The sequence below is a fragment of the Plecotus auritus genome (genome assembly GCF_963455305.1).
Source record: "Plecotus auritus genome assembly, chromosome: 2".
Taxonomy (NCBI): Eukaryota; Metazoa; Chordata; class Mammalia; order Chiroptera; family Vespertilionidae; genus Plecotus; species Plecotus auritus.
Window position 1 is genome coordinate 195132401 of NC_137771.1, and position 22893 is coordinate 195155293.

At 41.4% G+C, this 22893-nt stretch overlaps 2 protein-coding genes across 2 annotated transcripts in view; one reads left to right on the plus strand and one right to left on the minus strand.

The window, feature by feature from the left end:
- Nucleotides 1-14831, minus strand: part of ECT2 (epithelial cell transforming 2) — a gene marked incomplete at its 5' end in the record, with an annotated part of 79774 nt that extends 64943 nt beyond the window's left edge. The window contains one exon of the mRNA XM_080652317.1: nucleotides 14617-14831. Coding sequence (XP_080508443.1) covers nucleotides 14617-14831 — 215 coding nt within the window. The remainder of the gene's footprint in view (nucleotides 1-14616) is intronic.
- NCEH1 (neutral cholesterol ester hydrolase 1) overlaps nucleotides 14654-22893 on the plus strand; it is a 66650-nt gene continuing 58410 nt past the window's right edge. The window contains exon 1 of the mRNA XM_080652324.1: nucleotides 14654-15015. Coding sequence (XP_080508450.1) covers nucleotides 14878-15015 — 138 coding nt within the window. The 5' untranslated portion in view covers nucleotides 14654-14877. The remainder of the gene's footprint in view (nucleotides 15016-22893) is intronic.

A 22893-nucleotide genomic window follows, 5' to 3' on the forward strand; every position in this document is an offset into this window, starting at 1 on the left:
TTATCTACATTTCCAGCTTCATCTTACACCATGTTCACTTTCTTTCTCTCTCTCTCTCTTTTTTTGAAAAATATGGAACACTTCACGAATTTGCATGTCAGCCTTGTGTAGGGGCCATGCTAATCTTCTCTGTATCATTCCAATTTTAGTATATGTGCTGCCGAAGCAAGCACCACTTTCTTTCTCTTGAGTTCTCTACCTGTCTTCCTTGTCAAAGATTTTCACACCTGCTCTTCTTTTTACCAATTGCTCTGATTCCCACTCCTTTAACCTATAGTAGACAACTTCTACTCATCCTTTAGCATTTTCTCACTTACCACTCCTAGGAAGGTCTTTTCTAACTACCCACACTATCAGAACTGCCATTACACAATACCCAGCACCATGAGTATTTCTTTTGTGGTACTCATCAAAGATGTGATTACTGGATTAATGTTTATCTCCTCCACTATCTAAACTAGTTGAAAGTAGGGAAAACATCTTTTTATCCACCATTTCTTCCACAGTGCCTAACACATAGAAGGTACGCAATTAAATATTTGTTGGAATACAAGTGAATACATTAATGAATGAATTAACTTATTTTTATTATAATACTAGAGGCCTGGTGCATAAAATTCGTGCATGGGTAGGGTCCCTAGGCCTGGCCAGCAATCAGGGCCGATCGGGGCCTTCCAGCTGCCAGCCAGGGCATTCCTTCCTGTTGCTGGCCGGGGCTTCCCTTCCCTGGCTGCCAGCCGCCAGCCAGGGCCTTCCTTCATTCCACACGACTCCCTGGTGGTCAACACACATCATAGCGAGTGATCGAACTCCTGGTCTCCCAGTCTCCCGGTTGAACTCCCAAGGGGACACTTTGCATATTAGCCTTTTACATATATAGACTAGAGGCCCAGTGCACAAAATTCGTGCATTCGGGGCGGGGGGCGGGCCTCAGCCCAGCCTGTGCCCTCTCACAGTCCAGGAGTCCTCAGGGTATGTCCAACTGCTGGCTTAGTCCTGTTCCCCTGGGGGAGCAGGCCTAAGCCAGCAGTTGGACATCCTTAGCACTGCTGCAGAAGTGGGAGAGGCTCCCGCCACCACCGCTGCGCTTGCCAGCCATGAGCCCGGCTTCTGACTGCGCAGTGCTCCCCCTATGGGAGCGCGCTGACCACCAGGGGCAGCTCCTGCATTGAGCATCTGCCCCCTGGTGGTCAGTGCACGTCATAGTGACTGGTCATTCTGCCATTCGGTCGATTTGCATATTAGCCTTTTATTATATTACTAGACGCCCGTTGCAGGAAGATTCCTGCAATAGGGCTTCCTGCAGCAGTCTGCTTCCCTCCCTTCTCCCCTGCCCCGCCTGCTTCCCTCCCTTCTCCCCCGCCCCGCCTGCTTCCCTCCCTTCTCCGCAGCCCCACTTGCTTGCTTCTCCGCAGCTTCGTTCCCTTCTACAATGCTTGGCTTCCTTCTACGCTGTCTTCAGTCTTCGCTCTACTCCTGGATATGCAAGCCATCTTGGTTGGGTTAATTTGCATACTCGATCCTGATTGGATGGTGGGTGTGGCTGGTAGGCATGGCTTGTGGGTGTAGCGGAGGTATGGTCAATTTGCATATTACTCTTTTATTAGATAGGACTAGAGGCCCATTGCAGGAAGATTCCTGCAAGAATAAGCCTTCCTCAGGCCTATTCCTGGAAGAATAGGGCTTCCTGCAGCCGGAGCGAAGCAGAGAATCTTCCGCTGCCTCACTTCCCTCCCGTCTCCGCTGCCTCGCCCCCTTCTCCACAGCTTCATTCCCTTCTGCAGTGCTTGGCTTCCTTCTATGCTGTCTTCAGTCTTCGCTCTGTGCCTGTATATTAGCTTCCATCTTTGTTGGGTTAATTTGCATACTCGCTCTGATTGGCTGGTTGGCATAGCGGAGGGACGGTCAATTTGCATGCTTCTCTTTTATTAGTGTAGACTAGAGGCCCGGTGTATGAAATTCATGCACAGGGAGGGGGGGTCCCTCAGCCCGGCCTGCACCCTCTCCAATCTGTGACCCCTTGGGGGATGTCTGACTGCCGGTTTAGGCCTGACCCTGCAGAATCGGGCCTAAACTTGCAGTCAGACATCCCTCTCACAATCTGGGACTGCTGGCTCCTAACCACTCACCTGCCTGCCTGCCTGATCACACCTAACCACCTCTTCTTGCTGACCTGATTGCCCCCTAACTGCTCCCCTGCCAGCCTGATTGCCTCCTAACTGCTCCCCTGCTGGCCTGATTGCCCCCTAACTGCTCCCCTGATGGCCTGATCACCCCCTAACTTCTCCCCTGCTGGTCTGATTGCCCCTAACTGCCCTCCCCTGCCGGCCTGATTGCCCCTAACCGCCTCTGCCTCAGCCCCCGCCACAGTGGCTTTGTCTGGAAGGACGTCCAGAAGACGTCTGGTCTAGTTAGCATATTACCCTTTTATTAGTATAGACTAGAAACCCAATGCATGAAATTTGTGAAAGGGGCTCAGCCCTCACAGCCATGACGGCTTGCCTCAGCTCTCACAGCCCCTGCTTCGTCTGGTCTAATTAGCATATTATGCTTTTATTATTATGGATAATATCAGTGGTGCTTTGTCCAAAGATTCTAAAGCCCGGCTGGTGTGGCTCAGTGGTTGAGTGTCGACCTAGGAACCAAGAGGTTGCTGGTTCAATTCCCAGTCAGGGCACATGCCCGGGTTATGGGCTTGATCCCCAGGGTGGGGCATGCAGGAGGCAGCTGATCAATGATTCTCTTTCATCATTGATGTTTCTATCTCTCTCTCTCATCCCCTCCTCTCTGAAATCAATAAAAATATATATTTAAAAAAATTTTTAAGGATACAAAAGCAAGTTTCTATTATTTTACTTCTTTCTAACCCATTATTTATGACTTAAAAAAATGAGTGGCATATTTTCAAAATTAATAAATTTAAAGAAGGATAAAATAATTTACATCTTTGACATTTGCATAAATTACCCAAAAATTGAATGATTCTTGTTCCATAGTTAGTCCAGCTATGAGTGGAAGAAAGTTAAGGTTAATGGTACTAAACAGATTCAGTTAAGACTTGCCACTGTTTATGAACATAGAAAATTACCCATATCAAAAATTTAGTTTTCTTATAACCTACACTTGCATGCATTATTCACTGACACTTTTAAATTGCTTTTTCCTCACTACCAACTGACTTGCAAACTTTTGGGATATTCCAAAGTTATACTGCCTGCCAATTTAGTTTGGACTACAACTTCATCTTTGTAGAGTAGTATTTGCTAAGACAACAATTTGAATACTTTGCTTGTCCTTAGCCATATTTATGTTGCTGCGGTTTAAATGAATGAAAAAATGTAATTTCTAGTGCAGTTGATATAAAAATGGATCCCAAATCATCAAAAAAATGTGGATAGTTGACCTCAATTGTATGCCTATTTGACAAAAGCAGATTAACTGAAGGTTGAACAACAAAAGGAAAAAATCACATAGAAGAAACAATAGAAATGCATTGGGGAAGATATTTATTTATTTATTTATATTTATTTAAATTTTTAAAAAAATATATTTTTATTGATTTCAGAGAGGAAGGGAGAGGGAGAGAGAGATAGAAACATCAGTGATGAGAGAGAATCATTGATTGGCTGCCTCCTGCACACCCTCCACTGGGGATCGAGCCTGCAACCTGGGCATCTGCCCTGACCAGGAATCGAACCCATGACCTCTTGGTTCCTGGGTCGACGCTCAACCACTGAGCTACACCTGGCTGGGCAAGGGGAAGATATTTAAGGTAAGATACAGTGTTGCAAATGATATTCCATTGCATAATTCAACTCTATGTAAATCCTATACATAGAAAACAATTGTCTGTATAGAAATATGCAATATGTTCTTACATAAATATTGGAGGAGATTATTTCTCCTCCTTTCTACTTTTGGGGCACTTTTCAAATTTTCTATCATGAGTGTTTTGGTAGATGATTATTGTTTTCCTGGCTGTTGAACATTTAACCCTATTAATAGTCTGATTTTACTTTTAAGGTGGTCTGTGAACAGATGTTTACTATAAAATTATTTAGACTTTGCTGTTTGAGAATTTTCATAAAATGTTGGAGGAAAACTTGATAAAAATTTTATTTTAAAATGAGAGTATCAAAGAAATGTAAATGCAGACTGGATATTTGATGATATTAAGTAATTATTACATTTATATTTGTCTGATTATAATCTTTAAAAAGATCTAACTATATATTTACTTATTTATTTTTAAAATATCTTTTTATTGATTTCAGAGAGGAAGGGAGAAGAAGAAAGAGATAGAAATACTAATGATGAGAGAGAATCATTGATCAGCTGCCTCCTGCATGCCCTCCACTGGTGATCAAGCCTGCAACCCGGGCATGTGCCCTGACTGGGAATCAAACCAGACTCTTGAGACCCTTGCTAAGTTTTTCTTTGGTTGTTCCAAATTTTATTTATATTTTATTCATGTAGTTGACTTAATGGGCTTCCCAATTCTTTTTTCCTATGGTTATAATATATTGGCCCTGAATATGACATCTTTCCTAAATTCTGGGACAGAAATAAAGCAAAGGAGTGACCGACCATTTACTGCAGGAATTCATAATTTATGGGAGATGAGCTCAAGTTAATGTGGTCCAAAAGAAATTTTAAATCTATGATGACTGAAGGACTAAAATTCTAACAAGCATAAGGGACCAAGTAAACAGTGTGTGAGATGATAAAGACCAGACAGGCAAAGAAATTGCATATTTTAGACAACAAAAGTACCTGACCAGTTTGGCTCAGTGGATAGAGTGTCGGCCTGCGAACTCAAGGGTCCCAGGTTCGATTCTGCTCAAGGGCATGTGCCTTGGTTGAGGGCACATCCCCAGTAGGGGGTGTGTAGGAAGCAGCTGATTGATGTTTCTCTCTCATCAATGTTTCTAACTCTCTCTCCCTCTCCCTTCCTCTCTGTAAAGAGTCAATAAAATATATTTAAAAAGAAAAGTAATTCAGAGGAAACCTAAAATGCAGGCAATTGTATAGTTCCAAAAGTTCTTAACCTTTGCCTTATAGCGAATGAACTAATAGGTATCCTATGAAGTATTTTGTGAGTTTCTGTGAGGATTATATGAAATATTAGTGCTTAGGATAGTGACACATGAAAAACACTCAATATTTAGTATTATTATTCCTAATAATACTAATTAGTATTAGCATTATTAGTATTATTTCTTTGTCATACATTTATTAGGTACCTGTTATACACCAAGCACCGTGCTAGGCACTGGAGATAAAACTATGGAACAAATTGATGTGGCCTTTGATCTCACAGAGATCAGAGTTTAGTGAGCTCTATCTAGAGTCTAGACAATTTCAAACCCTCCCATTTCCCATGCTTTTCTTTTTGTTACAACTGGAGTTCATAAAGCAATCCATAACAAAGAGGTAATTTTATCTTAATATGTGTAAAATAAAAAAACATTTTCCTAATGCATACTAACATGAAAGTTGTGATGCTTGATATAGTCACTGCTGTGGAGAAAAAAATTAATGCTTTATCTCTTATTACTTTTACCTTCTCTTTCACACACAGTTGAACTTATTTTATAGAGGCTATTAAAATATTAGGCTATTTTCTCCTTCATTAAGCATAATTTCCTTTAATTTTTCATTAACATTTTGCATGCTTCCCTTTTTAAAGATTAAATGGAGCTGTTTTGGGTAATCTAGGGTTGAGATGTTTATCAATATTTTCAACTTACATTGTTTTATTTTCCTAATTGAAATCTTCTTTTCTTTTCTTTTCTTTTCTTTCTTTTCTTTTCTCTTCTTTTCTCTTCCTTTCTTTTGCCTGAATGTGACTGACCAAGAAGTTGATATGTATTAAATCAATACCCTTGAGTACACCAATGTGAAATTAAAAGCCAAGAATATCTATACTAATAATAGAGGAATATGCAAATTGTCCAGGACGCCATCATAGTAACAGTAATGACCAAACAGCAGGCTGCGTGGGGCAACCAGGCCAGCAGGGGGGGCAGTTGGGGAGGCCAGGCCGGCAGAGGGGGGAAGTTGGGGGCAACCAGGCTGGCAGGGGGGCAGTTAGGGGCTATCAGGCCATCAGACAGAGGCAGTTAGGGGTGATCAGGCTGGCAGGGGGGGCAGTTAGGGGTGATCAGGCAGGCAGGCAGGTGAGCAGTTAGGAGCCAGTGGTCCCAGATTGTGAGAGGAATGTCCAACTGCCGGTTTAGGCTTGATCCCCAGCAGTCGGACATCCCCCGAGGGGTCCTGAATTAGAGAGAGTGCAGGCTGGGTTTTGGGAACACCCCCCCCCCATGCACGAATTTTGTGCACCGGGCCTCTAGTGTTATCATATAGTAGGTACCTTTAGACAGCACTTCTATATTGTTTGATTTTTTAGATTGTGAACAAGGATTACTTTTATAATTTAAAACTATGAAAATAGAACACCCCCAATTGTGTCATTTTCTTTGCCAAACCTTTCACTTCCTTTTAATTATCAATAACATACATTCAAGAACTTTCCCATGAATGTTAAGTGTTTTATCAACTCTCCCCTAATCAGAAAGGAGAAATATGGTTTCATGCTATGAAAATAAGGAACATAAATTAAGAGGCCACCTTCCTGAAAAGTTTTGGAATACCTTAAGGGGGAAACCACAAATAATATATTTATTTACAATTTTACAATTAGAAATTAAATCAGCTACCCAAAAACTTTACAAGTAATAGTATAAATATAAAAACAACAACAACAAAACACAATTGAGGTTCCAGTCTATTAATCTATTTCATTATCTTATTAGAACTTTAATGAATATATTTACTATCTTAGGTTCCAAGAGAAAAATATGTGTGTAACAAGATTATTACAAGGAAAAGAATTTTTTAGAAAAATAACAAATACCTTTGTACCATCTTGATGAACAAGCTCTGACTTGACTTCTTACACATACCTAAAAGCCCTCATGACGGACAAGTTTTTATTATTGTGGCACAGTTCCTCTTCCTTTTTTTTTTTCTTTTAAATATATTTTTATTGATTTCAGAGAGGAGAGATAGAAACATCAATGATGAAAGAGAATCATTGATGGCTGCCTCTGGCATGCTCCACACTGGGGATTGAGCCCATAACCTAGACATGTGCCCTGACCAGGAATCTAACCATGACGTAGTTCATAGCTCAACACTCAACCACTGAGCCACTCTGGCTGGGCACAGTTCCTCTTCTTGAACCAGGAAAGAGGAATTTAAGCAGAGGCTTTGCTTCCCAGGCCATAGAAATGAAGGGCACATTCTAGTTCATTGTCTTTGGCTGCCACCACATTACAGGGCTTCACTTCCTTCTGCTTCACATGATAGTCCTTTTTATATCTCCTCTCAAATGTGGGCATATTCTGCCAGAAGCCCAGGATTCCACTGTGGTCTTCCTTTCCCATGAATACTGAACAGCTCAGGCTGAATCAAAGTGCACTTGGCTCTACTACATTTGCAAAGGATGTGAATCTGCTTCATAACACTGGGTCCAAAAACACATCATTTTTCTTTAGTGTCCTAAATTAGATTTATCTGCTGTTGGGGAGCACAGGAGACTTTGGTTGGAAAGTTTGTAAGGAGGACATTCCGAGAAAAGGGATGTGTGTGGAAGGCTGCCTGCCCTATTTATCGGAATTCTGACTTAGGGGAGTGCTGAAGGCGGTGCCCCTAATTATTTCTTGACCTTTCCAAACAAGTCTGTGCACATGCAGATGTCCCAGGAGGGGAGGGGTTATTGGATCCTTATGCTTAAGTCTTTGGGTGTTCTTGCTTAAAGGACACTACAAACACATGTGTCCTCCCAAGATTACTTATCCTACTGATTGTATCTTAAAGATAAACTTTATCTCAAACTGCTGATACTACAATAAAAGCCTAACAAGGCAGGTAATCAAGGCTGTCTGGTTCCTTTAGCCAGGCAGTCCCTTAGCCCTCTCTTTCACAGCAAATGTTGTGTTGGAGTAATCCATTCATCTGTCACGCAGGGTCTGCTGGTCAGCCCCAGCAGTCTGCCTAAACTTGGTACTCACCAGAATTGGTGGGAAATCGAACCCATCTTGTTAAGCTGATTATACAGGACAATGTTGATAGGGCAGACAGGCTCTACTCCTTCTCTAAGATCATAAACAATCTGGATCATCAAAAGTAATCCAGAAACATCAATGATGAGAGAGAATCATTGATTGGCTGCCTCCTGCATGTCCCCTACTGGTAATCGAGTCTGCAATCCGGGCATGTGCCCTTAACCAGAATTAAACCTGGGACCCTTCAGTCTGCAGGCTGATGTTCTAGCCACTGAACCAAACCAGCTAGGACTCATCATTGATGTTTCTATCTCTCTCTCCTTCTCCCTTCCTCTCTGAAATCAATACAAATATATATATATTTTAAAAAGTAATCCAGAAAATTTGGGGGAAAGAATTCTGGTCTTCAGTCCATTCTGATTACTTGTCAGGTATTAATTATTGAGGTCTGCATGAATTATTTGCAAGCAGGCTTCTCTATTCCTTTCATGCTACACTTGAACAAGAATACCTTTTATTTCTGCCAATCATGACATTCCCCAAAATCCGTCCTCAGGCATTCCCAAACTACCCCTACTTAGCAGCTGTCCCAGAGAGCTGTGTGGGAGTAGGTCTGATATCCTCATTACCCTCAGAATTGCCTTCACTGTGTTTCAGGAAAAAGGCACTAGAAGTCAGACCAGAATCCACCTTCACCTCAAATGACTGGTCTCTATCTCTCCCTCTCCTCCTTCCCTCCTCCAGTGATTCTGAAATGCAAAATGGCTATCTTCCTGTAGTACTGATAGGATCGTCAATGTCATGAAGTTTTTCCTGGAAAGGAACTCTCACTCCTATATGTACTTTGTTTAATGCTACTTTATTATATGAATTGTTTAAACATGAGTTATTATGAGATACTAAATCAAATTAAATTTCAACATTATTTACTTACTGAGACATTGAAATATATCAAAATTTCATAATTACTAGTTAAAAATCACATGTCTGATATATCAGATTTTGTTAAATATGATATATACATTTATCAAACTAAAAAACATAAATTATATAGATTATAGAACTTATCATTACTTTTATTCTTCAAGTATTTAAAAAAGTATTAATGCTATGGATTTATTTATTTTTTTTGTTATTTCTATACTATTCTCATTATTAGTTCTCATTCTTCTTAAAGATTATCTTCCTAGGGTACAGAAATATTAATTACTTTGAGGATATAGTACCAAGTAAAAAAAAAAAAAAAAACAGAAAACATCAATCCAAGGTGTCAGCATATTAGGCCAGGTTGTAACTTTTAAATTTCAGCTGCTCATCTCCAGGCTGTACTTCCCTTTTGTACCTATTTTTTGTGGTCAAGATGACAATGTGAAACTTACAATAAGGTATTTTGGACAGAGCAGAGTCAGTAAGAACAACAGGAGAATAAATCGTGGACTATTAGAGCTAGAGAACACCTTAAAAACAGTCTCTGCTACTTCATTTTCTAAACAAGGAACATGAGAAGGAAGAGGAAGCAGATACTGGTAGCAAGGAGACTATTAAATTGGCCTTTGTAATAGTTCATGAATCATGCTTCTATAGTCCTAAACAAGGGTGATAGCAATAAAAAAAGAAGGCAAGTGTGAGAGCCAGGGTAAACAAAATTGAAGACTTGTTAGTGACTGATTAGATGTAGGAGAATAATATAAAGCTAGGTAGAAGTGCAAGTTTCTATAATCCACAGCATGCTTTAGGGAGTTGATTTTATAGCAAAGTATAGTTTATTTCCAGCAGAGCTTAACTTGTTTCTGAAGGTAATAAAATTAGTAGAGCCACTGAATGGAGGCACTGCCCTTGAACAATGCTATCGGATATCCTCAACAGGACTGGTTATCAAATTCATTTTTCTTCATACTGTGCAATAACTTTAGGTGTTTTAAAACAGTGCTACTCAAAGTGTGATCTGTAGATCAGAACCAGTCTATAAACTATTCTAAGTTCGCAATGAAATAAGTACAGAAATTACAAGTAATATTTAGGAACTTGAATAGCTTGCTGTGACATCCAAGTGGATGATCACAGGGTAACGTAACAAAAATACTGGCCTGAAAGAATTGAAAAATAACCCTGGTCCTTCACCAAGGACAGTTTGAGAAGCCCTGTTTTCAAAGACAAGAAAATATATTTATAATACATGAAGTTATAAAAGCAGGTAATAAAACTTTATATTGTATGGAACCACTTTTATAAATATATGCATTTATCTATAATAAAAGTGGAAATATATTTTTAAAAAGATTAAATAACATAATGTATAAAAAATACTTAGAATACTGCCTGATACAGAGAAACACTCAAGAGGTGTTTGTGACAATGATGATAATGATGACGCAGAAGACAATGATGCTGGGACCTCTGCAGTTTCCAGTCCTATTCTTGCTGTTCGATAACCATCAAGGATTTTCATTTTTTCCCAAAGCTGCTACTGCCACCGTTGTGCTTACTATTTTGTGTGGGGGTTTCCTTGCTGCTGGTGCAGACCCCACCCCAGAAGTCTCTACCTTGTCATTGTGCCATTCCAAATACACGGTCATCATTAGTCATGGATTCTTCTCATGGCCGCTAAGCCTCATGGCTCTTTCTCTTTTGGGTCAGTTTCAACAGGTATTAACAGGCTATTAAGCTTACCAAGAAACCTTACACGACCTTAGGTTGCTTAATAATCAAAATGCATAGTGTTGCTTGTGAAAGTCAGCTTACATCTTTCCTTATCTAAATTTATAAAAGAAAACAAGGAGTTTTATAAAACCCTACCATTTACAGAGGAGGACGCTAGGTGGAAGAGGCCCACAGACCACATGGTTGGTCCATAATTGAATCAGGACTAGTTGCCAATGCTCTTTCTCATACCCCTCATTGTCTTTCACAACTCTATTCTGCAGTTCTGCAAGTTCCTAGAGATGCCTGCATTGTGTTTATTTTGTCTTCTTGGAAAATATATAAATATCAGGTTCAGTATATATTTTTGTTTTGTGCATTCACTAATTTAATTCTGGAAGTGCAGTGGTGTGGACCTATACATGGATAGAAAGGGTGAGAAAGAACAAATGCAACTAAGTGTGATTCCTGTGTAAATAATAGATGTGCCGACCACTGGCCAGCCTCTGCCTTCAGGAACTCACAAATACCTGTATTAATGAGCTGGTTTTACAAAATGTTAAAAATCATTATAATTGTGAGTTCCCAAATGGTTGTATCAGGGCTTTCAGTTACAAACAACAGAATCAACTCACTCTAGCTAGTTTTAACAGAAAAGGGTGATTCTCAGAGGCTAATGCTGCTTGGAGCAGTATCCAAAGCCACCATGAGACCACCCCCAGTGCCTCTGGGAACAATGAGTACAGACACTAACACCAACCTTCACCTCTTATGCCACGAAGAACTCCATGACTCTCAACAGGACTCTGCATACTGTCTTCTTCCTCATGATGAATTTTTGAGTCTAAGGTCTCCATGAGTGCTGCTAATGACAGAATCCAGGGCACATGCTGGGTGTCTGGGATGCGGGAGAGATTGGGAAGTTGACATTTATAGCTTCCAACTTGCAGACCTGGGTTTCACAATGTGGGAAACTACCAACATTTAGAAAGAGTGTTCAGCCCTGGCCAGGTGGCTCAGTTGGCTAGTGCGTCATCCCAATACGCCAAGCTTGCAGGTTTGATCTCTGGTCAGGGCACAACCAATGAATGCATAAGTAATTGGAAAACAAATTGATCTCTCTCTCTCTCTCTCTCTCTCTCTCAAAAAAAAATAAATAAATAAATAAAGGAATAAAAGATAAAAAAGATTGCTGAATGGTCCCCCATATTTCTCATAAATAGCAGTGCTTTTGGACTAGATGAACAAAGTTTTTGTTCCTGTAAATTAAAAAAAGTTTGTCAAAAGATTTCAGGAGGCCCTACTCGGTTTGGCTCAGTGGATATAGTATCGGCCTATGGACTGAAGAGTCCCAGGTTCAATTCCAGTCAGGGGCACATGCCTGGGTTGCGGGCTCGGTCCCCAGTGGGGGTCGTGCAGGAGGCAGCCAATCAACGATTCTCTCTCATCATTGATGTTTCTGTCTCCCTCTTCCTTCCTCTCTGAAGTCAATGGAAATATATTTTAAAAAAAAAAGATTTCAGGAGAACACAGATATAACAAATGCCCACTATGGTACTCATGCAAGTTTTCTTTGAAATAATGTTCCTTTCATAGGGCCCAAAACTTATCCTATATAAAAAAAGCCTAATATGCAAATCGACCTAACGGCTGAATGACAGGTGGAATTAATAGTCGCTATAATGTGCACTGACCACCAGGGGGCAGACGCTCAATACAGGAGCTTCCCCCAGCCCGCAGGCTGCAGGCCAGCCAAGGCAGGTGCCAGCAGGGCTCGCTCCCCCCCCCCCCCCCCCCCCGCCCCCGATTGCCCCGCTGGTCACCCCACAGAGGGAGGCGACTGTCGGCGGCAGCAGGGAGCAGGCAGTGCCAAGCCGGCCAAGGCAGGTGCCAGTAGGGGTTTCCGATTGCCCCATTGGTCACCCCATAGATCGGCCCTGATCACTGGCCAGTCCTAGGGACTCTACCCATGCACAAATTTTGTGCATTAGGCCTCTAGTTCACTATAAAGCATATGAAGAGTCAGATGATTCATTTTATTTTTTAAAACAATATTTTTATTGATTTCAGAGAGGGAGGGAAAGGGAGAAAGAGATAGAAACATCAATGATGAGAGAGATTCTTCAATCAGCTGCTTCCTGTACACCCCACACTGAGGATCGAACCCGCAACACAGGCATGTGCCCTGACTGGGAATCTTCTGGTTCATAGGTCAACGCTCAATCACTGAGCCACCCCTGTGAGGTAGATGATTCACCTTTTAAACCATATGAAATAAATGAATAGTTCTGTTAGTTTAAAACTTTCCTTTTTATGTTTTCCCTCCAATACTTCCTTTTTATCTCCTATTTTTACCTACTCTGCCTTTTTTCCCTTGTCTTTTTCTCTGAATCTATGATTCCTCTAAATGTACTTATTGATAATTTGTATAAATGACATTTTCATTAAATTTGAAAAAAGTATTGAGTTAATTTACCAATGATTCATAATATTCATTCATTAAAAATATTTGTTAAGCACCTACGATGTTCCAGGCCACTAGGGATATGGCAGTGAATAAAACAGACAAACCTCTTCTTCTTAGTAGATATAGTAAGAATTTTAAATTACTTCAAGATCTTACAAAAAGTAAGCAATGAAGTAGGATGAAATTTAATAAGAGAAAAGCAAAATTACCAGTAAATAATTCAATTTTCAACAACAATATATCTTTAATGTTTAGTTTCTTCATTTTGCTATAAATTCTGGCAGTTATGGTAATCTACAACCTGGCTAAAATGAAAGGTTAGCCTAAAAAGTCAGGAGGTATCTTGCTCAACATGGAATGTGTAGGAAATATGTCCTATTTTGGCATGTCGAGAGCTCCCATAGCAAACTTTGATTAGAGAGTTGGCTTGGTTCCTATCAACTCAGTTTAGGACTTGAGGAGAACAAAACATATGAAAGTGGAAAGACTAGCAAAGGATAATATTTTACAACAAAAGTAGAGCTTTATTAAAAGTGCCCTTTTAAATATGTTTAGCTCTGGTTGTAGTTCTGGATTCGAGTACTTTTTAGGGTTCCATTGACCTACTAAGGATTTTTTTCAGGTGGCATTTCCCCATTTATTAATATTTTTCAGTATAGACTCAAGTATTTTTTATTACATTCAATCGTTTAAAATCCATCATTATTATTCATTTTGATGTTAAAATCACCCCAGTTTTAACCATTGGGAGATCCTTAAAGCTGCCACTTGAGTCCTTTTGACCAGTCCCCTTCATTTTTAAAAAAATGTATTTTATTGATATTTTACAGAAAGGAAGGGAGAGGGATAGAGAGTTAGAAACATCCATGGGAGAGAAACATCGATCAGCTGCCTCTTGCACACCTCCTACTGGGGATGTGCCCGCAACCAAAGTACATGCCCTTGACTGGAATAGAACCTGGGACCCTTCAGTCCGCAGGCCGACGCTCTATCTACTGAGCCAAACCAGTCAGGGCCCCTTCATTTTTAAAGCATTTCTTTATCTTCTAGCACAAAGGGCCAATCCTGTATTTTATCTGCCAGAGAGAGAGAGGGAGACACAGGGAGAGAAGCATTGGTTGTGATCAAGCCCCCAACCTGGGTATGTGCCCTGACGGGAATCGAACCCTCGACCTTTCCATACACTGGAAGACGCTCCAACTGAACCACAGGGGCCAGGGCTGGAGAGTGGGATTTAGAAATCAAGACTTAGGTGCTAGAACTACTACTGGCTTGTCATTGCTTGAACTATAAGAATTTGTAATTATCTTCCTTCACCATTTTTATCTCTCTCAGTTTCTCCATTTTGAGTCAGCAAGGCTTTGACAAACAGTATTTCAGCTTTCCATTTGAGAACCTTCAGGAGGGGGCAGCCCTTGGTCACGGGCGTGCAATACAGACCTGTGTCCTCCAGAGTCCGCTGTGCTGCGCCCAGAGCAGCCCCGGCGCTTTCTCAAACCTGGAGTGTGTGCACTTTGCAAGGACACCGAAGAGGGGGCACGTCTGCGCTCCCACTTCCTCCCGACGCCGCCTCTGATTGGCTCCTGGGCATATAAGAAACCAGTGAATGAGCAGCTGGCCCTCGCATAAACTTGCTCGAGGTCTTCGCGTGGCATCGCCCTTTCGTCCTGGTCCGCCCGCAGAGAGCCGCCCCGGGGGAGGATGAGGACGTCCTGTGTGGTGCTCACCGCCCTGGTGGCGCTGGCCGCCTATTACATCTACATCCCCCTGCCCAGCTCCTTGTCCGATCCCTGGAAGCTGATGCTGCTGGACGCGACTTTCCGGAGCGCACAGCAAGTGGTGAGACGCAGCCCAGCGCTGGTTTTTCTCTCCCTCCTCTTAAGTGGTATTTGAAGGGGAAGCAAAATTTCCGGACCGTGTCCCACGAGAATGCATGTTTTTCTAACGCAGTGAGGCAATTGCTTTTTTAAGGTGGTTCCATATGGCATTTTCGGGGTTTCGCATTCGCCTCCTTGCTAGCGGCGGGCTGGCTGGCTCCCTGTCTCCTTGTCTGCGTGGGCGAAGGAGAAGGTGAAGTTCTTGCATAGAATTTGACAACTGTTTAACCCTTCGTCTGACCTACACAGCCCCCTCTTTCTTGGTTTGAAAAGTAAAAAAAAAAAAAGCATCTTTCGCCCTAGCCGGCGGCCGGGCAGACTAATGGGTGACGGGTTCGATTCTGGTCAAGGGCATGTACCTCCGTCGCAGGCTCAATACCTGGCCCTGGTCGGGGCGCCTGCGGGAGGCACTCTCACATAGATGTTTCTGTCTCTGTAACCCTTCCCTCCCACTCTCTCTCTAAAAACGAATGGAAAATATTCTCGTGTGAGGATTAACAACAACAAAAATCTTTCAGCGTTTTATAAACCTCCTCTCCCCCATTTCATTCTCGGAAAGGGGCCGGCAGAGAGCGATTTAAATGTTTTTAGAACAGCTCTGGATAAAAACGGCTCTCATTTCCAGCAATGCAGCCACCTTAAAAGCAGAAACCGGCACAGGCGGTGTCCCAACCAACATCCCCAGGCTGCGGAGCTCTCCATTCCTGGGGGCCAGCAGTCTGGGCTCCTCTAAGCACTTGAGGAACCGCTCAGATCCCCCATTTCATGCGTGGCATTTATCAGCTTAGCCCAAGGAAGAAGGCCAGGAGGCCTGGCTGGCTGCGGGAGAGGCTTGGAGGCCAGCAGTCCGTGTTTGCATCATGCATTTGTTTCCTGCCTGCTCTGCAGCATTTATTTGATGTCCTTGGCTGTGGAGGAGATAACCTGTGCCTGAGCCAGAATACCCTGGCTTGCCCTGGCTTACCCTGGTAGAGTAACATTTCTCTCTACTGGATCATGGCTATTTCTCCCCCCAACCCCCAACAGGAAAATATTACTGTCTCTGCTTTGTTTTATGGTAAGAGGCCTTATTTTTAGTGCCAGAGACGCTAAAACCTAAACTACCATCTGCAGCCAAGGCTGAGCCCTGTGATTGTACAGCATTTCTGAACAGCTTGCTCCATCTAAGCTCCTAACCTTCCTCCAATATCAAGTTTCCTCTCTTCCTCCAACCTTAGGCTTTAATCTCAGGTTATTTTTGTAAACTCTTTTTTTTTTTAAGAATGACTAGAGAAAGGGGCGAGGGTGAAATAATGACTTTCCCTAATATTCCTTATCTCTCTCCATCCTCATTGTGTGTAGGATTCCATAGTCTCTGAAGCTTTGTCCTATCTAAAAGCTCCTTTACTAGGGACTGTAGCATATTCCTAGTAGGCATTTGCTTCTCTTGAGTCCAGCCACCCTCTTCACTCCCCAAGTTCCTGTTGTCTTCTAGGAAGTGTCTATGAAGCTACAGATCCTCTTCCTTCCTTTCCTCCTGCTCCCTAGAATGTTAAAGAATGACTACCCCCTTCTCCAGCATTGATTTCATGAAAGGCAGTCTTCATGAAGGAAGCCCTGCAATCCCTCTTTTCCTTCAGAAATTATGGAATTTGGGAGTAACATCCTTCAAGGATTCCGGAGTACAATGGTATTTACCTGGAGTGGGTTAAATAGTCTTTAGGAAATAGCAGATTGTAAGTAAGGAAAAACGGTGACTAAGAAAAAGAATAAGAAAAACGGGGGTGGGAGGATGGAGAAAGAATGAAACTTCTATCTTGGCCACAGAGATTAATTTTAGTTTTCAGGTCACCAAAGAAGTCTTCCCCATCATACATAATCTGGGAAAAGCCAGGTTGCAGGAAAAGCCATTTTTCCCCAACGAGGCTACCAACCCATTAAAGTCAAGGCCTTTGGACCCTATGGTCCTTGACAGAATGTGCCCCTAGCTGGTGCTTGGGAATGATAAGATATGTAATGCCAGGTCCCAGATATAGATGCAGTAGCAAAGTATCCTCATCTAGCAGTGTAGCTTTGGACAGGCTTTGCACAGAAGTGGCTCTCATCACTCGCCTTCGGAATTGTGAAATAGAAAAATCATTCAGAGCACATGGAAGCCTCTAATGCCCAGTAAAGCAATTTTCCAATGTTGTTTCAGATTGTCCTGGGGAAGGACAATGTGGCTTGACACATTGTAATTAGATAAGAGCATGAGTGTTAGAGTCCTGCTTTCCCCAAGCACATCCCAGCCAGACCAACTTACTGATTGTGAGGCCAGGCAATTTCCTAACCTGCTCTGATCCTCAGCTTTCCCTGTAAACTAGGGCTAACCTTGTAATGTTGTTGTGAGGTCTAGTAATGTACTTAAAGGCCTGAAAATTGTAGTTACTCTTTTAAGCGTTGTTACTCTCGGTCTGCTATGGCTTGTGGAGATTCCCAAGTCTGTGGGATTGCCTGACTGTGTTGAAACAATAAAACAAATGTAAACTGGAAGTAATTGAAACCTGGGGAGCTACCACAGACATTCCATGGCATAAAGTTTGTTACCCAAATAATTTTAGAGATGATTGGTTCAATACAGAAGCAACTGAAGCTACTTCAGAAGTGAAGCTTGGCCTACTTCCTAACACAGCAGACTCATGCCTCCCCATCAAGAAGAACACAAATACTAATTTTTATTCTATTGTCATTGGCAAATGCTTCACCCCTCAATCCGCTCTTACCTCCTTTGTTTTGTGCAGAAGAATTATGTTTATTGTACTTTTCTTCCTTGGAGTCCTCCAATATTACCTAAGAAGAAACCACTTGGAATTTTTCTCTAAGTCATCTCAAACACAGCTGCTATAGTAGATTCATCTGGAAAGCTTTAAAAAATCCTGATGCCCAAGTCACACCCTATACCAACTTTATTTAGAATTTCTGGGAGGTGAGACCCAGGCATCAGTGTTTTTGAAAGCTCCCCAGGTGATTTCAAAGTACAGCATAATTTGAGAACCACTGTGCTTTAAGAGAAATAAAATGCGTTGCAGATATAGATAACGTATTTTCCTCAAACTGCTCAAGTTACATTGCACATATGTTGCTGGGAATGAGCCTCTCATATTAGCATGGATTAGTCTACCAGATTAGTTGGTTGATATTTTGGCGCTAAGAGTCTAAGGGGATAAAATCCTAGCAAGGCAAATTTCAGTGTTACAGCAGAGCCATCAATAAGACTTGAGCAGTGGGAAAGCACGCACAAAAGAAGGTCTGGGAAGGCAGTGAAGAGAGGTTTAGATAAAGATTGGGCATCAGAAAACTAGAGGGACAAAAGAATGGAGTTTGGGGAGGTTCTGATACTGATTTCAAACTGCTGTGCAAGCAAAGAGTTTAAAAAATGGTAATCCCCATAGAGGTGAAGCTACTGAGAAGTGTACATGGCTGAGTTTCAGAACCCATTGAAAGACATAGAAGCATATTTATTCTTTGACCTAGCAAAGGGAGAAATTTATTTTAAGTAATGATGAATATAGACAAAACTGTAGTTATAAAGATGGAAACAGTTTACAAGAGCAAAAACCTTGTTCAACTAGTACAAAAGCACTGCTATTTATGAGAAATATGGCGGACCACTCAGCAGCCTTTTAAATCTTTTATTGCTTTATTAGATTTTCTTTTTTTAGAGAGAGAGGAAAACATTGATTTGTTGTTCCACTCATTTATGCATCCATTGGTTCATTCTTGTATGGGGATTGAACCTACAACCTTGGCTTATTGGGACAACACTCTAACCAACTGAGCTACTCAGCCAGGGCTTATTCCTTTTTTTTTCTTCTTTGTAGCATTATTTAAAAGAATGAAAATTTAAGAACAATAAGAGATTAAGTAAATTGTGATAAACCTACAATTTGGGACACTGTAGAGTAAAAAAAAAATTAGCTTGAAAAACAATGGTTAGTAGTCTACAAAAGATTTGTAATATACATTAAGTGTGAAAACGCTACATAACAGAATATATGCCCATTATCCCATTTAAAATACCTTTCAAAACATCTATACTAATAAAAGGGTAATATGCTAATTAGACCGAGAGACCCTCCGGGAGACCTTCCAGACGTCCTTCTGGACAAAGCCATGGTGGTGGGGCCGAGGCAGAGGTGGTTAGGGGCAATCAGGCCAGGAGGGGAGGGCAAGCAGGCCGGCAGGCAGAGTGGTTAGGGGCGATCAGGCAGGCAGGCAGGTGAGCGGTTAGGAGCCAGTGGTCCCAGATTGCGAGAGGGATGTCCGACTCCTCGAGGGGTCCCAGATTGGAGAGGGTGCAGGCCAGGCTGAAGAACCCCCCCACCCCCGTGCACGAATTTCGTGCACTGGGCCACTAGTCCATATATAAAAGGCTAATATGCAAAGTGTCCCCTCAGGAGTTCGACTGTAAGACTGGGCGTTTGATTACTCACTATGACGTGCACTGACCAGGGAGTGGCCCCGGCCAGCAGTCAGCAGCTGGGGAAGGGAGGCACTGGCTGGCAGTCGGAAGGTCCCGATTGGCCCTGATCACCGGCCAGGCCTAGGGACCCTACCTGTGCACGAATTTCATGCACCAGGCCTCTAGTATAGTTATGACGCCCTAGCCAGTTTTTCCCAGTGGGTAGAGAATCAGCATGTGGACCAAAGGGTCCAGAGTTCAATTCTGGTAAAGGGCACATACCTCTGTTGCAGGCTTCTCCCCGGCCTGGGCCCTCGTCAGGGCTATTCATGCAGGAGGCAATCAATCGATGTGTTTCTCTCACATCGATATTTATCTCTGTCTTTCCCTCTCTCCTCCACTCTGTCTAAAAACCAATGGGAAAGTATCCTTGAGTGAGGATTAAAAACATAAACAACAAAAAAACACATATAGTTATGAGTCCCTGGATGGGTAGCTCAATTGGTTAGAGCATCATCCCAATAAAACAAGATTTTGGGTTTGATCTCCAGTCAGGGCACATACAAGAAGCAACCAAATGAATGCATCAATAAGTGGAACAACAAACTGATGTTAATCTCTTTCTCAAATCAATAAATTAAAAAACACACAACATAGTTATGTATATCTATATATATAGGTATAGAAAAAGCAGAAGGATATAATTTAAAATATAGGGATTTGGGGGGTCATAAGGTTAGATTCTAGTTTTTCTACAATGATCATGTAATATAAGAAATTAAAACTTTTTTGTAATAAGTTTTGTAGTAGGTTTCCTACTTCTAAGGTGGACTTGGTGTGCCTATGTATAGTAATGCAAATAATTTTTTAGTAATTATTCTATGAAGAAAATCAGGTGTTTTTTTTTAAAGGCTATCCCAGTGGCATGCTTAATGCTCAATCACTTAGTTGTAACACAGGTGGAAAGCCTACTGTGTGGAGTTTTAGGGAGATGCTAAAATGACCTATAAGAAACTACAGCCTAGGTCCTAGGCTGTAGTTTCTTATAGGTCATTTTAGCCCTAGGACAAGCCCTGTTAACATACAGCCATTAAAAAGTTAGGAGCTGACAGATGTTACAGAAGAGGTACAGTTACAGAAACTCAGAGGACAGCAAGGTTATATATATAGTTTAGAAAGGCAGTAAGATGGTGAATAAAGTTAATAATGGCATCTAAAGGCAGTTCAGAGTAAGAGCTTGACTTTTTTTTTAAATCTTGATCATCTCTTAGCTTACAGGTTCTTCTTATACTGTGTAACTTTTTGATAACGTATGTAAAAGAGGTTGTTGAGATTGGTATTTCTCCCTCTTTCTTATGGATGTCAGTGCTTTTGGACTAGTTGAGCAAGTTTTTTATTGTCCTGTAAAATGTCCCTAAACTTGTTGAAATCTAAAGTGATCTTACCTGAATATTCTGAGCATGATGTGGTTGTGGTTTAGGTGACAGCTCAGCTGGATGTCTTGCAGAGCTTCAACTTGCTAACCTTTTTCATAACCATTCATGCATGAACTGGGGTGTTTGCTAATGGTAGGTAGATTTAACCTGAAAACAGTAGTAAACAACAAGTTTGTCTACCACCTTCTATACTTGCCATGATACGTATTTCTTCAAGTAAGTTAGAGAGTTCACCAGTCACAATTTTTTTTAGCTTATATGGTGGGATTTTTCTTTAAATATCTCTGTAGAGAGGCTTTAAGAATAGCTTTGGGGCAATATTTCAGCGTTAGTTCTGACAGATCAGCAATCTGAGTTGGTTTTTGGTGGATCCAATCAAACATTAAGGTCAGATTGATACAGCTACCAGGTGTGTTAGATAATGCCTAACTTATAGTTTTTCTTTTTATTTGTCCTAGAACTCTGCAAATATTCTCCCAAGCACAGAAATGCTATCATTATTACTTTATTTAATAGTACATTCCATTTCTAACAAGTGGCTTGAGCTTGATCTATGACATTTCTGTGAGATGTGGAAGTGTAATAATCATTCTTAAATGTTCCATTAATGCACACTTACTTCTTTTAAAATAGTAATGTTTACTTTTACTGCCAAATGAAACTATGTGAGAACTGTCTACCACTTATTTTCTCCTTCATTTTATCTTTCATTGTTTCCAAAATAAAATTAAAATTCTACCATTTAGAAGTCATCAGATATTCAATGAATAGTAACTGAACACCAGTGCCAGGGAGTAGCAAAATGAAAACAAAGAAGACACATACTTAATCTTGAAAAGTTTACAGTCCAATGAAAGGGAGATAAACTTACTGAAATTATAGAGTGGGGACTTGAATGACAGAAGGAGAGTTATGATAGGTATTTATGGTTTGCTACAAGGGCCTTAAAAAGAATATCTAATGTAGGCCTGGGCATTGGGGAGTTTCCTTTCACATTGACATCTAATCTGAGTTATCAAGGTTAATGTTTACGGTAAAAGTAGCTAACATCTATTAGGCATATAGTGAGCATTTACTCTGTGCCAGATACTGAGCTACATGCTTTGCATACAATTCATTTAGTCTACGCTCTAATTCTATGAGGCAGGTGGGTTTTTTTGCTTTTGTTTTTGGGGATTATTTTCTGGCTTATTGACTCATCAAAATGAAATGTATGGCCTTGGAAAAGACTTGTAAAAGCATGAAGTGAATAGTGCCTCTGCTTAGCAGCCATGAAGATCTCTGGGTCAGAAAGGAATTTAGGTATTATCTAGACCAGGGGTGGGGAACATTTTTTCTCTCAAGGGCCTTTTGGATATTTAGAACATCATTTGAGGGCCATACAAAATTATCAACTTAAAAATTAGCTTGCTCTATTTGGTCAAACATTTAATTAACTCACCCCTAATGTCTTGGTAGGGGTAGACCAACTGATTTCTTGGACCTTATACTGCCCATGGGCTAGACGTTCCCCACCCTTTATCTAAACCCGTGGTCGGCAAACTGCAGCTCGCGAGCCACATGCGGCTCTTTGGCCCCTTGACTGTGGCTCTTCCACAAAATACCACGGCCTGGGCGAGTCTATTTTGAAGAAATGGCGTTAGAAGAAGTTTAAGTTTAAAAAATTTGGCTCTCAAAAGAAATTTCAATCGTTGTATTGTTGATATTTGGCTCTGTTGACTAATGAGTTTGCCGACCACTGATCTAAACCAACCCATTTTGGCTCTGTTGACTAATGAGTTTGCCGACCACTGATCTAAACCAACCCATTTTCTTGTCTGCCCGTAGAAGCCCAGCTGGGAAGACTGAGGCCTCTAGCAAGGGTTACAGTGAAGAGCTGGGTGTTCTTATTTTCTTTATCTTCCAAAGGAGGAAACTGAAATGCAAAGAACAGGCTCAAGGAGATAGTTTATAAGAGGGGAAGTCATGATTCACCTCCAGCTTG